General features: G+C 43.0%; 1 protein-coding gene across 1 annotated transcript; it reads left to right on the top strand.

Annotated features, from left to right (window-relative positions):
* Nucleotides 1-30: 30 nt before the first annotated feature.
* Nucleotides 31-5,741, top strand: LOC106580708 (trifunctional nucleotide phosphoesterase protein YfkN). Its single transcript, XM_014162037.2, has 9 exons — nucleotides 31-271; nucleotides 480-631; nucleotides 954-1,044; nucleotides 1,252-1,744; nucleotides 1,861-2,008; nucleotides 2,187-2,352; nucleotides 2,484-2,631; nucleotides 2,880-3,063; nucleotides 3,205-5,741. Exons 1-9 carry the CDS (start codon nucleotides 138-140, stop codon nucleotides 3,324-3,326), a joined length of 1,638 nt encoding a protein of 545 aa, XP_014017512.1. The 5' UTR covers nucleotides 31-137; the 3' UTR covers nucleotides 3,327-5,741.
* The last annotated feature ends 11,351 nt before the right edge of the window (nucleotides 5,742-17,092 follow it).

Genomic DNA, 17,092 nt, shown 5'->3' on the forward strand with positions numbered 1-17,092 from the left:
TTCGTGCTCTCCTCTCCAGGGTGCGCGACCGTTTATCTCCAAGGAGATACGTTCGAGTTCGCTTAACTGTGTCAACTGAGCAAAAAGGCGAAAGACAGCAAGTTCTGCAACAATCACTAACAGTAGCCTAATAAAACATGGATGAATATATTTTAAGTTTGGAAACAAATGTGACTTGTAACAAACCAGAAGTAGTTCTCACTATTTTACACTTCAATGATGTGTACGAAATAGAAGCAAGACCAGAAGAACCCGCTGGCGGTGCTGCAAGGTAAAGGTTAGCTAATCCTAGCAAGCTAACGTTAGTTAGCGAGTCTCGAAAGGAAATGTTGGCTTAACATTAACTTTAACGTCAGTTGCCTTGATCCAGCCTTGTTGAAACTTCACTTTGTCTAGCTTTGGGCAATCTAACTAGTCTTTGTATAGGATACATTAGAATTTCACAAAACGAAATGTTGGCTATGGTTTTCTCCCCCCAGGTTTGCCACTGCTCTAAAAGTATTCCAGTCGCTGAATCCTTTACTAGTTTTCAGTGGTGACTGTTTGAGCCCTTCTTTGCTAAGCACAGTCACCAAGGGAAAGCACATGGTAGATGTTCTAAATAAATTAGGAGTCCATTGTGCGGTGTATGGTAAGTGCGTCTCTCCAACCATGCATTACTATTTCATTGTATACACACACATAATCCAGAGAACATCCATTTATCCAAGTGCAAAACACATGGAGAACTCTCTCTTTTATGACCTTCTCTTTCTCTCTCTCTTTCTCTCACAGATGTACACACACACACACACACACACACACACACACACACACACACACACACACACACACACACACACACACACACACACACACACACACACACACACACACACACACACACACACACACACACACATACACATACACACACACACAACTTTCTCAAAACTTCATTGTCTTCTTCTCAGGAAATCATGAGTTTGATTTCGGCGTGGACCACTTGGAAGAGCAGACAAAAAATATGACCTTCCCATGGTTCCTCAGCAATGTGTACGACAGGTCAGTTTCACCTTGCAATACTATATGACGGTGGGTTAAGACAGTTCTGAGCACTATGCTTCTCAATTTTCAATACATCTTCTGATGTACTTGAAGGACTATTGGTTTGCAGGACAATGAGAAGCAACACTACTTTTGTTCTATGTTGTTTTGCTTCTAGTGTATTATTTCAATGTGAACAAATTAATTTAAATTGTTCTCTCAAAGGTTCACCCATGAAACGTTGGGCCATGGCATGGTCAGCAGCATCCTGGAGTGGAACAGCCTAAAGATCGGTGTCATGGGCCTGGTAGAGGAGGACTGGCTGGATACCCTGGGCACTGTGGACAAGAACAACATCCACTACACAGACTATGTGGAGACAGCTGATCGCCTTTCTGCTGAGCTGAGGGACAAAGGGGCTGACCTGGTCATCGCAGTCACACACATGAGGTGGCGTAATGACATCAGGCTAGCATCCGAGTCCAACGGTGTGGATCTCATCCTGGGAGGACATGACCATGAGTACGGGGTTCTGGAGGTCAATGGGATTCTGATCGTAAAGAGTGGCTCAGAGTTCAGGTACCTGTCAAAGATTGACGTTGTGAAGGACCAGGATGGGACGTTCAAGTACACCTGTGAAAAGAGAGCTACAATGAGAGACCTTGAGGAAGATGCAGAAATCAAACAGATTGTGAAAGGATACACTGATAATATGCAGGTGAGTATTCGCTTACAGCTTGATTAGCTTACAGTAGCCTAGTGTGTGTTTGTTTTAGTAGCCAGCCCAGATGCCACTAAGATTATGTTTTATGAATTTATGTCACTCTGTCTCAGCATATGCTTGGAGAGGTCCTGTGCCACACAGAGGTGACCTTGGATGGACGCTGCACCACCGTGAGACGAGCAGAGTGCAACCTGGGTAATCTGATCACCAACGCTATGCTGGAGGCCACTCATGCTGAGGCGGCGATTTTAAACTCAGGTTATTACACCTTCCATTCATTTTTTGTTTCATTCATAAGCATAGTTTAGTTTTTTTTATTAAATATTGCCTCCATATTTGATTTCAGAATTTTAAAAAAATTGTGCAGACTTGTTCAATTCTGAAAAAATTTGACACCCAGGTCTGTCTGTTGAATCATGATTCTGTCCATGTATAGGTACTCTGCGTTCTGACCGCTTGCACCCGGCAGGTCCCCTGACCATGCATGACCTGCTGCAGATCCTGCCACTAAAGGACCCAGTGCTGGTGGTGGAGGCCACGGGGCAGCAGCTCTACGAAGGCCTGGAGAACGGGGTCAGCATCTACCCTGATTTAGATGGAAGGTACCGCACTGGAACACACTGAAAAGGCATCAAAACCACGTTATGAGTGAACTGGTTTTATTGTAGTTACTGCTTTATTCTCACAGGAAAAGCAATCGCAATAGTTTTTGACACAAGATGCATTTTTCCAGATTTCCCCAGGTTTCAGGGATCCAGTTTGGCTTTGATCCCAATGGAAAACCTGGCCACAGAGTCATCGCTAAGACAGTGAAGGTTCAAGGCAAGAGTCTAGATAGAGACAGAAAGTATGCGGTGGCCATGAAAGAATTCTTAACTAAGGTAGGGTATAGTCTTCATCTTCATATTAGCACACTCAGCCACAGCTACTGGAATAGTGTTGTACATTTTCCCTACGTTATATACAACAAATAAAGTCATCCATTAGTTAGCAGTGGAAGATGCAGTGTTTTTAAGTGGACAGGTAAAACTGTCTCCTCACAACAGTATAGCAAGCAGCCATGTTGGCATCAGAGCGAAATAAACATTGACAATATTCTCCTTTATATCCTCTCTTGTTTTGTCCTCAGGGCAAAGATGGCTACACTATGTTCAGTAGCTGTCCTCACAGGCACGACATAGAGAATGCTCAGATCCTGTCGACCATCCTCATCAACCACTTTGAGTCTGGCCAGATCGTCAGAGGCACCAAGAGGTGCATGTCTGGCCACAGGATGGGCCTCATCAAGGTGTCCAGCAGCCCCTCTGTGTCTGGTGAGCACAGCTGCCTCATTCATTCGTTAATTCATTCATATAAGGAATCTCTTATTCAATATGTCCTGCTTTTCATTGTTGTGCTGATCACATCTGTGAATGACAGCTAACCTGGAGTATGTATTGATGGTGTTTCTGCAGCCATTGAAAGTACCAAGAGTGAGAATCTGGAGGGAGAGGAGGTGGGTGTGGCTGTGGTGCCCGGAGTGGAGGGCAGGATATTCCATGTCCACCCTGAGGGCCAATCAGAAACAGAAGGCTAACAGAGAATTTCACAGAGCAACTCAGCCATGACTCTATAGTCACAGTGTAAGCCAGGGGAAATTTCATCAAGTTTCACATCTCTCATCTGCCTCTTGCTTTTTATCAGCCTTATAAACAGGCGGACTGTCAATGAACGCTCAGACAGCAACATGTGATTAAGTAATCCATTACTTGTAGTACTGTTGAAGCAATCCAGCAGCAAGCAGTCCTTGAAGATGTAAATACAATTTATTGACACGACTCAAAATTACACCACATTTTATCCCCTTGTCAATACAGTTGAATATTGACAACTAATATATTACAGAATCTTTATTTATTTTGAATGATCATTTTGTGGCATATATGGTGGCGATGTATAAGGATTTGAACGGAGAAGGAGGAATAGTGTACATGTGTTCATGACAACATTATAGTAAAAAGGAAATGAATTGAAGAAAACTCACCACTGTGTTGTTGTGTTAAAACCACCCCTGACTTGATGTTTTCCTTTTAAATGAGATAGTCTCAGTCAATGTGCAAGGCCAATGTTTTTCATAGCCAATTCAATCTTGACAACATCCCAGTGTTGGGTGAATGAATCAGTGATTCCCTGCTTCTACTGTTGAAAGAACCCTACTGTAACGGAGGATAATGTGGGGTATTATATGGCCTATACTGTTTGGGGACTTTCTGGTCATGCTCCAGGGCTTGACATTATTTCTTTTTGCCACTTGTCCTTTGGACAAGTAGGACAGAATTTGTAGTTGTCCAAAAGCTCAAGGGACTTGTCCAAAAATAAAAATACATCTGTAACACCATATTAAGTGTTTATAAATACAAATAATTCCGTCAACATTTCCATGGTGGTATTTTGGCTAGGCTAGGCTACTTTGAAACAAGGAAAGACATGCTTCATAAAATTGCATAAAACATCCAGGTTTTAAACAATCAAGTTTATGGTTAAGTAGTTTCAAAATGCTGACCGTCTTTGCTCAGATTCAAGGTGGGTGATGTGCAGCTTGCAACAGGCCCTGTCCTTCACTCTCTGGTTTTGTGACAATTTGATCTGAAGGAACCGTGTCTCAAGTATGTCGACAGAATCAAGCCTTTAGACGTTAATGCTAATTATCCTTCATTATATTTGTCAAACATGACTGGCCTTCAGACTATATTTCTGTATCATAACTTGAATGACTTTTTCTGGCATTGGTTTGGACAATATGCATATCTAAACCTTGACATGTAGGCATTTTTATTTATGTACATGAAATTATTTTATTTAAATATTATTCCAATGTTGGCCTCTGATGTTGTCAATTTTGTGTTTGTTTTTTTACTTGTCCATTCGGACAACTTAAATCTATATTCTTGTCAGAAATGTTTTTGTTACTTGTCCCGGACAAGAGGACAAGCGTTAATGTCCATCCCTGGTTAGTCTTTACATTTAGGGACTCTGTGACTTTCATCTTTTTATTCTTTTGAATAAAATAAAACCCAGGAAAACTATGTGGCTGGTACAAATCAGCTGTACAATACTCTTAACAGCGCAATAGATGATTTCAACTGTACAATACTCTTAACAGCACAGTAGCTGATTTCAAGCAATGCCACTGTGAATACTTTGAATTGGAACGACTACAGACCCAAGGAGTGCTCTGATGCTGGAACTAAATAGTAAAACTTACACAATTACCATGAGAGGCATTCAGAGCAGAAGTGAATGAATTGGATTCACAATTCACTTCAAAGACACACTGCTGAGCAACCCATTTTCTAAATGGAGGAGTAGAGGAAACGCAGAATTCTATATTTAAAAAAATATATAATAATACAGTTTTCTGTACATATCAGTGAAACAAACCATTACAAAGGCTTGAGCAGAGTTCTACTTCTGTCAGGAGTGAAGGCGGCTTACAAATTATTTCTATTGCCAATCACACTGAAGACTTAGAATCAATCCAGGTACCTTTTTGTTGTTGCTTATTTCCATGAAACTTGAAGCAGTGCCTTAATGATATTATAGGTCGACTGTGTCCAGATCATGTGATTCCCCAATGCCCATGTATGGTACCATGTTTCCTCAATTCAATAGGGATCAGCTGGAACGCTGTTGGTTGTATTCTACCAAGCACATCTCCAATGTGTCTGTGAATTACTCTGCCTCCTCTCCTTCTTTAACCCCCTCCCTTCCTCTCTCCATCCATCTACCCATCTATCCATCCATCTTCAGAAGGCAGGGAAGAAGAAGTAGCAGAGAAAGATGATGAAGCCGATGACCCAGTTGACAGAGTAGATATACTGTATATAATGACCATGTCCATGTTGAAGCGCCAGCCGCGAGAATCGTTCTCAAAGTCCGTGGTGTCCCCCAGTTCCGTGGGGGAACTGACACCTGGCTATCGCACTAGCTTGCCTTTGGAAACCTGGAGAGGGGTTGGAATGACAGGAGAAAATCTGGTTATTCCAATTTTTGGTCACACTTTATTCGGATAGTCCGGATTTCTATACTATCAACAAACTATCTGTTGATAATCAACTGCTTGGTAAGGTTAGGGATAGGTTTAGGGTTAGGGTAAGGATTAAGTTTAGGGTTAGGATAAGTGTTAAGATTAGGGTTAGAGCTAGGATTCGTAGCTCAGTCCTGTGTAGCTCAATTGGTAGAGCTTAGTGCTTGTAACGCCAGGGTTATGGGTTCAATTTAAAATGTGTGTCGCTCTGGATAACAGCATCTACTAAAATGTAAAAATGTAGATAGTTAGTTGAAATGCACTGATAGTCTGTAGAGAATCTTCAGATGGACTATCCAAATAAATCTGCATGTACGTTAATCAAGTACACAGTAAGTGATAAATAATAATGATTTAATCATTGCATTTTTGGTAATAAATAAATACATTACCATGTGGTTATCGTATTGGTCATCTCTATTTAGAAATTACATTTTGTTTACAACTGTAAAATAAAGTATAACCATTATGTTTTCACATTCATGTCTATAGAGAGCTAACAACACTCACCTCCGAAAATACGGAAAAGTTTCCTGCAGCTCTGGAGCGGCCATTTTGCACAGCTTGCCTTCTGCAAAGTCTGTTCCGTGAGAGGTATATCCGTGCTGTGTGGTGCTGTGTGGTTCAACTCTGCAACACATAGACACAGGATAAGGACCTTCCTTGTTCACCATCTGATTATCTTAGCAGCAAACACTATTACAGTTTATCTCTAACTATTTGGGTAGATTCTGGTTAGACATTTGCACTTTTTTATTGATGTGTGATACATACAGGAATCAACATTTATTTGGAGGCAAAATAAGTGTTTGATTTGAAGTAGTTCAAGGTGCTGTCTCCCTCTGTTTCTCCCCTCAGACAGCTACAGTTGTCCCCATTGTGACCTTGGCCTGGATAATCAGCAAAAGAATCTCATCTAGAAACCATGCTGTCTAATCATCGTCAAGCACCCTTAATGTGTTTGAGGTTCTCACCAGTACAGCCTCTCTGCTTTCTGTGGTGTTAGCCCTCAGCACACAAATCACCTGCATTCGATCACCTAATACAATGCATCTGTAATCAGTGTATAACAGCTAATAGTTTATATTTCTGACTCATGTTAATGTAGGTAGGGCAAAGGAAGCAAGCAAGGCCCAGTCTACATAAGCTTAGCTGTGGCAGGTTTGACCCATTTTGAAACCTGCCTTTATTCAGTCCATAGCCCTCCATCATATTAATGTTGTAAATAGAAGGCCCAGTTTAATTTTCTCTCATTGGTCTGAATGACTCATCTGGTCAATGCTAGACCCAAGGTGTGTAATACTCCCTAGAGGACTCTCTGCAGGAGGGTAGTGAAGCAATGCGCAGAGTAATAACTGCATGGTCAACAACACAGAAAGTAACAGCTCACTAATTCCCCATGACCACACAAGCAAGTTTGTTTTGATCTGTTCATCATCTATACATCATGAATTGTCATAAATGCAGTACCAGTTTTCCAAAATTGAATAGCATGACAAGACATTTCATTTCGTGGACAGTGATAACTGTGGCTTGTCTTTGAGTACATAAGAACAGTATGTTCCAATTCTCTACAATGATTTCCTTTCCTTATCTTTGTCCCTTTGTGATCACTGATAGGTGGAAGTACTGGATGGTTCCTAGCCTATTCTTTGGCATATGACACAGAGTAGAAGCAGTGGAATGACAGCTAAACAGACTGGTATCCAGGCTAGATGGCAGGGCCGTGCACAGACCTTTCAGGTGGCAGGTGGAATGACAGCTAAACAGACTGGTACCCAGGCTAGATGGCAGGGCCGTGCACAGACCTTTCAGGTGGCAGGTGCTTTAAATGAAAAAAGGGCACCACCCCCTTTCTTGAATTTTTTGTAACTTTCACAACATACTAACTGCCTCTGCAGTGAACATTTTGACATTTTTGAGCATAAGACTATTTCTGCAACAACACACTCACTCATCATAAATTGTAAGCAAGCTACCCACTGGGCACAGAAGTCAATGCATTGTCTAGTCCACGCTGGTTCAATGTGGATGTGGAAACAACATTGATTCAACCAGCATGTGTCCAGTGGGTAATTAAAGTGCCTTCTAAAGACATGATTGACATGGGGAACAGAGGGTAGTCTGTCAGCTGATCATTGATGTTGATGATTGATGTAAGTCTGCTAGTTAGCTAGCTCACTGATTGTGATTTATCTTAAATGTTCTTAAATAATAACTTAATAATATAGCCTAATATTTCTAATCTTCTAACTCATGATACAGTATGCGGCTGGCTGGCTAGTGGCATGTGTGGATATTTTAGTACACGGTGGTCAGCTAGAGTCTCGACTACCTGTGTTCAGTGCTAAATTTGTAAATCGGGTGGCGCCGGAGCAAAACGTGAGCATGAGAGGGGGGTAACCTGGGGAGCTCTGAGGAACAGATACAAAAAATTCCCCTCTATAATAAGGCATTGCATGCATATAATCACATTTGCGTAGTGGTATAGAGCAGTAGAGTAGAGTCGCTTACAGAACTTGGATACAAAAACACATTTCATGCAATTCCAGGTCATTTTACTGTACATGACAAGAGACATTGGCAGAATCTTTGTCATGCCACACAAATCATTGAAAGGACAGGCTTCTTTGACTGCCAAACTGTGAATCTGAGACAAATAAAAGCAACCTCGTCTTGAATCCATCAATAGCCTTGGCTTAGTTCTGTGGAGACACACACATTGTACAATATGAGTCGAAAATTATTGTCTTAAATAAAAGCGTTCCAGTTTCACTGACTGCAGCCGATGCGCTAGTGACAAAAAGCCTATCTCTCTTGTTTAACGTTGAAAAGCAATGTTCTCTCAATAGGCCTATTTGGAAGTTGATAAAATATTTTGGTAGCCTACAGCAGTCAGATTAGAGTCTTCTCTTTTCAGCAGTAGCCATTTGCTTTCCAGCCTGTGTTTTTCCGCGATTGTATTTGAAATATTGCGAAAGGTGTATTTTGTCTGCGTGCTGTTCACTGACCGATTTGCCGTGTATTCCCGACTGCAGGCTATGCCCTTGCTATTGGGCTACAATAACACAGCTAGGCAATTTTTTAAAGGACGCTATTGATCCTCTGTGGCTAAATTATAGGCCTTTTCATGGTGTAGTATTCTGAATGATTTAATTAATTTCTGAACAGACGGCAGTAATTCTATAACTTTGGCAAATGTATTTAAATCAGGGATGGGCAACTATGATGGGGGTTGAGGGCCACAGAAAAAACAGAACTTATACATTTTGCCATGTGGCAGAGAGAAGATTTAGCCATTTTCTAACTCATTTCATGCAATTGTACTAATTTTGCCATGGGCTGTAGAGAAAAATGTGCAGTTTTACAGCAAATTTCCTGCAATTCCACACATTGTGCCACAGGGTGGAGGCAAATGTTTGCAGTTTATAACTGATTATCAAGGGGCCCCATCCCGGTCGGTAATTCAACCATGCTTGCTACAAGTTTAGATAGTTGGCCACTAGACAAATTTACCGATCAAAAAAAAAGAAAGCTCACGGGCTAATTGAGTGACTGCTGTGGGAGTGCGAAGGAGACCCCTATCTGTTCACGTGCCTGCTAGATGGTTCCACCACGGCTCTTCCAACAGCAGTATTTCATAGAGCAGGGGTCATGAGAGAGACAAGGAGAAAAGTGTTTGGATAATGTGCTCACACTTCTGGAAGAAGACATGGGTGATGGTGGTCCCTGCAGAGTGGGCAGTGGTTGGGCTGTTCTTGGCAAAGGTACGGAGACAAGGCTCACAGAAGATGTGGTTACAGGTGTGGCACATGTAAGGGCTGAAGTAAGTGTCCAGACACACAGCACAGACGAAGCCCTCTCTGCCCCCAGCCCCCAGAACTCACATCCTCCTCCACACTGCTGCTCGATGGGTTCTCTGTTGAACTCTGGGACACAGAACATGAGGGTTGTATCATTGTATCATTATTTCAAAAGAACAGGATAAAAAAAGATAATCAGATAATCAGTTGGGTTCCTGTGGAACTCTAGGACAAAAACTATTGGACAGAAAATGGTCCATTGTGTATTTCCGTTTGCAGAATATTTACATAAAGCCTGGAATAAAAGAAAAACGGCTACCTATAACTAAATAGTAAAAATATGTATCTTCTAGGTGGTTAATGGTGTGTGTATATTGAATGTGTATAGGCTTGTTTCCCATATGAATTGTTTCTTTGTGTCAGACTGGGTTCAAGTGACATCTGTTGCTTTTTTTTCTTCTGTATTTATTTGTCTGTTTATGGTATGTACAGTGGGGGAAAAAAGTATTTGATCCCCTGCTGATTTTGTACGTTTGCCCACTGACAAAGAAAGGATATGTCTATAATTTTAATGGTAGGTTTATTTGAACAATGAGAGACAGAATAACAACAAAAATATCCAGAAAAACGCATGTCAGAAATGTTATAAATTGATTTGCATTTTAATGAGGGAAATAAGTATTTGACCCCCTCTCAATCAGAAAGATTTCTGGCTCCCAGGTGTCTTTTATACAGGTTACGAGCTGAGATTAGGAGCACACTCTTAAAGGGAGTGCTCCTAACCGCAGCTTGTTACCTGTAAAAAAGACACCTGTCCACAGAAGCAATCAATCAATCAGATTCCAAACTCTCCACCATGGCCAAGACCAAAGAGCTCTCCAAGGATGTCAGGGACAAGATTGTAGACCTACACAAGGCTGGAATGGGCTACAAGACCATCGCCAAGCAGTTTGGTGAGAAGGTGACAACATTTGGTGCGATTATTTGCAAATAGAAGAAACACAAAAGAACTGTCAATATCCCTCGGCCTGGGGCTCCATGCAAGATCTCACCTCGTGGAGTTGCAATGATCATGAGGAATAAGCCCAGAACTACACGGGAGGATCTTGTCAATGATCTCAAGGCAGCTGGGACCATAGTCACCAAGAAAACAATTGGTAACACACTACGCCGTGAAGGACTGAAATCCTGCAGCGCCCGCAAGGTCCCCCTGCTCAAGAATACATATACATGCCCGTCTGAAGTTTGCCAATGAACATCTGAATGACTCAGAGGACAACTGGTGAAAGTGTTGTGGTCAGATGAGACCAAAATGGAGCTCTTTGACATCAACTCAACTCGCCGTGTTTGGAGGAGGAGGAATACTGCCTATGACCCCAAGAACACCATCTCCACCGTCAAACATGGAAGTGGAAACATTATGCTTTGGGGGTGTTTTTCTGCTAAGGGGACAGGACAACTTCACCGCATCAAAGCGACGATGGACGGGGCCATGTACCGTCAAATCTTGGGTGAGAACCTCCTTCCCTCAGCCAGGGCATTGAAAATGGGTAGTGGATGGGTATTCCAGCATGACAATGACCCAAAACACACGGCCAAGGCAACAAAGGAGTGGCTCAAGAAGAAGTACATTAAGGTCCTGGAGTGGCCTAGCCAGTCTCCAGACCTTAATCCCATAGAAAATCTGTGGAGTGAGCTGAAGGTTCGAGTTGCCAAACGTCAGCCTTGAAACCTTAATGACTTGGAGAAGATCTGCAAAGGGGAGTGGGACAAAATCCCTCCTGAGATGTGTGCAAACCTGGTGGCCAACTACAAGAAACATCTGACCTCTGTGATTGCCAACAAGGGTTTTGCCACCAACTACTAAGTCATGTTTTGCAGAGGGGTCAAATACTTATTTCCCTCATTAAAATATAAATCCTTTTATAACAGTTTTGACATGCGTTTTTCTGGATTTTTTGTTGTTATTCTGTCTCTCACTGTTCAAATAAACCTACCATTAAAATTATAGACTGATCGTTTCTTTGTAAGTGGGCAAACTTACAAAATCAGCAGGGGATCAAATACTTTTTTCCCCCACTGTATGTATGTATGTATGTATGTACAGTTGATGTCGGAAGTTTACATACACCTAAGCCAAATGCATATTTTACCTCTTGGGGATGTCATTCGAAAACATAATGTTAACTTTCACTGCTATGCGGATGACACACAGCTGTACATTTCACTGAAACATGGTGAAGCCCCAAAATTGCCCTCGCTGGAAGCCTGTGTTTCAGACATAAGGAAGTGGATAGCTGCAAACTTTCTACTTTTAAACTTGGACAAAACAGAGATGCTTGTTCTAGGTCCCAAGAAACAAAGAGATCTTCTGTTGAATCTGACAATTTTTCTTGATGGTTGTACAGTTGTCTCAAATAAAACTGTGAAGGACCTCGGCGTTACTCTGGACCCTGATCTCTCTTTTGACGAACATATCAAGATTGTTTCAAGGACAGCTTTTTTCCATCTGTGTAACATTGCAAAGATCAGAAATCTTCCGTCAAAAATTGATGCAGAAAGATGAATCCATGCATTTGTTACTTCTAGGTTGGACTACTGCAATGCTCTACTTTCCGGCTATGCGGATAAAGCACTAAATAACTTCAGTTTGTGCTAAATACGGCTGCTAGAATCCTGACTAGAACCAAAAAATGTGATCATATTACTCCAGTGCTAGCCTCCCTACACTGGCTTCCTGTTAAGGCAAGGGCTGATTTCAAGGTTTTACTGCTAACCTACAAAGCATTACATGGGCTTGCTCCTACCTATCTTTCCGATTTGGTCCTGCCGTACATACTTACATGTACGCTACAGTCACAAGACGCAGGCCTCCTAATTGTCCCTAGAATTTCTAAGAAAAAAACAGGTGGAGGCAGGGCTTTCTCCTATAGAGCTCCGTATTAATGGAATGGTCTGCCTACCCATGTGAGAGACGCAGACTCGGTCTCAACCTTTAAGTCTTTATTGAAGACTCATCTCTTCAGTAGGTCCTATGATTGAGTGTAGTCTGGCCCAGGAGTGTGAAGGTGAACGGAAAGGCACTGGAGCAACGAATCGCCCTTGCTGTCTCTGCCTAGCCGGTTCCCCTCTCTCCACTGGGATTCTCTGCCTCTAACCTTATTACAGGGGCCGAGTAACTGGCTTACTGGTGCTCTTCCATGCCGTCCCGGACCGTGGACCGTCTCAGGAGGTTCCGGACCGTGGACCGTCTCAGGAGGTTGCGGACCGTGGACCGTCTCAGGAGGTTCCGGACCATGTACCGTCTCATACAGTTCCGGACTGTGGACCGTCTCAGGAGGTTCCGAACCGTGGACCGTCTCAGGAGGTTCCGGACCATGAACCATCTCAGGAGGTTCCGGACCGTGGACCGTCTCAGGAGGTTCCGGACCGTGGACCGTCTCAGGAGGTTCCGGACTGTGGACCGTCTCAGGAGGTTCCAGACTGTGGACTGTCTCAGGAGCTTCCGGACTGTGGTCCGTCACTGGAGGTTCTGGACTGTGGACCGTCATTGGAGGTTCCGGACTGTGGACATTGTTGGAGGTTCCGGACTGTGGACTGTCGATGGAGGTTCCAGGCTGTGAAACGTCGTTGGAGGTTCCAGGCTGTGAAACGTCGTTGGAGGTTCCAGACTGTGAAACGTCGCCGGAAGCTCTGGACTGGGAACTGTCGCCGGAAGCTCTGAACTGGGAACTGTCGCCGGAAGCTCTGGACTGGGAAGGCGTGGAGCCGGAACAGGTGGCCCCAGACTGATGACACGCACTTCAGGGCGAGTGCGGGGAGCAGGCACAGGATGGACCTGACTGGGAACACGCACTTCTGGGAGAGTGCGAGGAGCAGGCACAGGACGTACTGGGCTGTGGAGGCGCACTGGAGACCTGGTGCGTAGAACCGGAGCAGGATATACTGGACCGTGGAGGCGCACTGGAGGTCTGGAGCATAGAGCTGGCACAACACGTCCTGGACAGATGCTCACTTTTGCACGACAAGTGCGAGGAGCTGGCACAGAACGCACCGGGCTGTGGATGCGCACTGGAGACACTGCACGTATCACCGCAAAACATGGTGCCTGACCGGTCACACGCTCCCTACGGTGAGTACGGGGAGTTGGCACAGGACGTACTGGGCTGTAAAGGCGTACTGGAGACCTGGTGCATATAATCTCATTTTTGGGGGGGGGCACATGGAGTGGTCAACGGAGCCGAGGAGTGAGTCAGAGACCGAGGAGGAATATTGGGACAGATTCAGCGAGGAATGGGCGGCGAAAGTTGAGGAGAGTGATGAGAGAGAGCTGTTGGTTTGGCGTAGTATGCACGGCATTCGCCCTGAGGAGCGTGTTAGCCATCCGAGGCCACCTGAGTCAGCTCCTCGTACTCATCCTGAGAAGTGTGTTAACCTCTATGGGCTAGGTGGGACGCTTGCGTCCCACCTACTCAACAGCCAGTGTAATCCCGTGGCGCGTTATTCAAATTCCTCAAAAATGCAAAAACTTCAATTTTTCAAACATATGACTATTTTACACCATTTTAAAGACAAGACTCTCGTTAATCTAACCACACTGTCCGATTTCAAAAAGGCTTTACAACGAAAGCAAAACATTAGATTATGTCAGCAGAGTACCCAGCCAGAAATAATCAGATACCCATTTTTCAAGCTAGCATATAATGTCACAAAAACCCAAACCACAGCTAAATGTAGCACTAACCTTTGATGATCTTCATCAGATGACAACCCTAGGACATTATGTTATACAATACATGCATGTTTTGTTCAATCAAGTTCATATTTATATCAAAAACCAGCTTTTTACATTAGCATGTGACTAGCATGTGACTAGCATTCCCACCGAACACTGCCGGTGAATTTACTAAATTACTCACGATAAACGTTCACAAAAAGCATAACATTTATTTTAAGAATTATAGATACGGAACTCCTCTATGCACTCGATATGTCCGATTTTAAAATAGCTTTTCGGTGAAAGCACATTTTGCAATATTCTCAGTAGATAGCCCGGCATCACAGGGCTAGCTATTTAGACACCCAGCAAGTTTAGCACTCACCAAAGTCAGATTTACTATAAGAAAAATGTTATTACCTTTGCTGTCTTCGTCAGAATGCACTCCCAGGACTTCTACTTCAATAACAAATGTTGGTTTGGTTAAAAATAATCCATTGTTATATCCAAATAGCGGCGTTTTGTTTGTGCGTTCAAGACACTATCCGAAAGGGTAAATAAGGGTGACGAGCATGGCGCAATTCGTGACAAAAATATTCTAAATATTCCATTACCGTACTTCGAAGCATGTCAACCGCTGTTTAAAATCAATTTTTATGCCATTTTTCTCATAAAAAAGCGATAATATTCAGACCGGGAATCTGCGTTTAGGTAAACAGACGAAAGAAAATAAAGCATGGGGTCGACTCGGGCACGCGCCTAAGCCCATAGTACTCTGATCGGCCACTTGCCAAACGCGATAAAGTGTTTCAGCCAGAGGCTGCCTCGATATCGTTCAGCTTTTTCCCGGGCTCTGAGAGCCTATGGGAGCCGTAGAAAGTGTCACGTTATAGCAAAGATCCTCAGTCTTCAATAAAAAGAGCCAAGATGAAACACAACTTGTCAGATAGGCCACTTCCTGCATGGAATCTTCTCAGGTTTTGGCCTGCCATATGAGTTCTGTTATACTCACAGACACCATTCAAACAGTTTTAGAAACTTTAGGGTGTTTTCTATCCAAAGCCAATAATTATATGCATATTCTAGTTACTGGGCAGGAGTAGTAACCAGATTAAATTGGGTACTTTTTTATCCGTCCGTGTCAATACTGCCCCCTAGCCCTAACAGGTTAAAGTTCCGGTACAATTGATGCCGGCTATATGCACCAGGTCTCCAGTACGCCTTTACAGCCCAGTACGTCCTGTGCCAACTCCCCGTACTCACCGTGGGGAGCGTGTGACCGGTCAGGCACCATTTTTTGCGGTGATACGCGCACGTTACAGCAGAGATCCTCTGTTTTCGATAAAGAGGCTATAGAAGGCCAAGAAATGGTCAGAGAGGGCACTTCCTGTTTAGAATCTTCTCATGTTTTGGCCTGCCATATGAGTTCTGTTATACTCACAGACACCATTCAAACAGTTTTAGAAACTTTAGGGTGTTTTCTATCCAAATCAAACAATTATATGCATATAATCGGGTACGTTTTTTATCCGGCCGTGAAAATACTGCCCCCTATCCTAAAGAGGTTAAGTTCCACATTATTTATTAGAAAGTGAAACTAAGCATAGACAAAAACAAATAAACAATAAACTAACAACGAACCGTGACTACAGAGAATGCTATGTGCACTAACTCAAAACAAACAATATCCCATAACCCACAGGTGGAAAACATGCTACTTAAGTATGATCCCCAATTAGAGACAACGATTACCAGCTGCCTCTAATTGGGAATCATACACAATCACCAACATAGAAAAACAAACCTAGAACCCCACATAGAAATAATAAACTAGACTAACCCCCCAGTCATGCCCTGACCTACTCTACCATAGAAAATAAAAGCTTTCTATGGTCAGGACGTGACAGATAGTCTCAATGATCGGCTATGAAAAGCCAAATTACATTTACTCCTGAGGTGCTGACCTGTTGCACCCTTGACAACCACTGTGATTATTATTATTTGACCATGCTGGTCATTTAGGAACATTGGAACATCTTGGCCATGTTCTGTTATAATCTCCATCCGGCACAGCCAGAAGAGGACTGGTCACCCCTCATAGCCTGGTTCCTCTATAGGTTTCTTCCTAGATTTTGGCCTTTCTAGGGAGTTTTTCCTAGCCACGGTGCTTCTACACCTGCATTGCTTGCTGTTTGGGGTTTTAGGCTGGGTTTCTGTACAGCACTTTGATACATTTGATTTGATTTAAACTCAGTTTTTCACAATTCCTGACATTTAATCCTAGTAAAAATTCCCTGTCTTAGGTCAGTTAGGATCACCACTTTATTTTAAGAATGTGAAATGTCAGAATAAAAGTACAGAGAATGATTTCTTTCAGCTTTTATTTCTTTCAGCACATTCCCAGTGGGTCAGAAGTTTACATACACTCAATTAACATTTGGTAGCATTGCCTTTAAATTGTTTAACTTGGGTCAAACGTTTCGGGTAGCCTTCCACAAGCTTCCCACAATAAATTGGGTGAATATTGTCCCATTCCTCCTGACAGAGCTGGTGTAACTGAGTCAGGTTTGTAGGCCTCCTTGCTCGCACATTCTTTTTCAGTTCTGCCCCCAGATTTTCTATAGGATTGAGGTCAGGGTTTGTGATGGCCACTCCAATAATTTCACTTTGTTGTCCTTAAGCCATTTTGCCACAACTTTGGAATTATGCATGGGGTCATTGTTCATTTGGAAGACCAATTTGCGACCAAGCTTTAA

The sequence above is a fragment of the Salmo salar genome, chromosome ssa20 (assembly GCF_905237065.1).
Source record: "Salmo salar chromosome ssa20, Ssal_v3.1, whole genome shotgun sequence".
Taxonomy (NCBI): Eukaryota; Metazoa; Chordata; class Actinopteri; order Salmoniformes; family Salmonidae; genus Salmo; species Salmo salar.

Bases quoted from the DNA above. Each gene is read 5' to 3' on its own strand.
- LOC106580708 (XM_014162037.2), top strand. From the start codon at position 138: ATGGATGAATATATTTTAAGTTTGGAAACAAATGTGACTTGTAACAAA. The intron at 1,045-1,251 runs GTCAGTTTCACC...GTTCTCTCAAAG, and splicing joins CTCAGCAATGTGTACGACAG to GTTCACCCATGAAACGTTGG. The intron at 2,009-2,186 runs GTTATTACACCT...GTCCATGTATAG, and splicing joins GGCGGCGATTTTAAACTCAG to GTACTCTGCGTTCTGACCGC.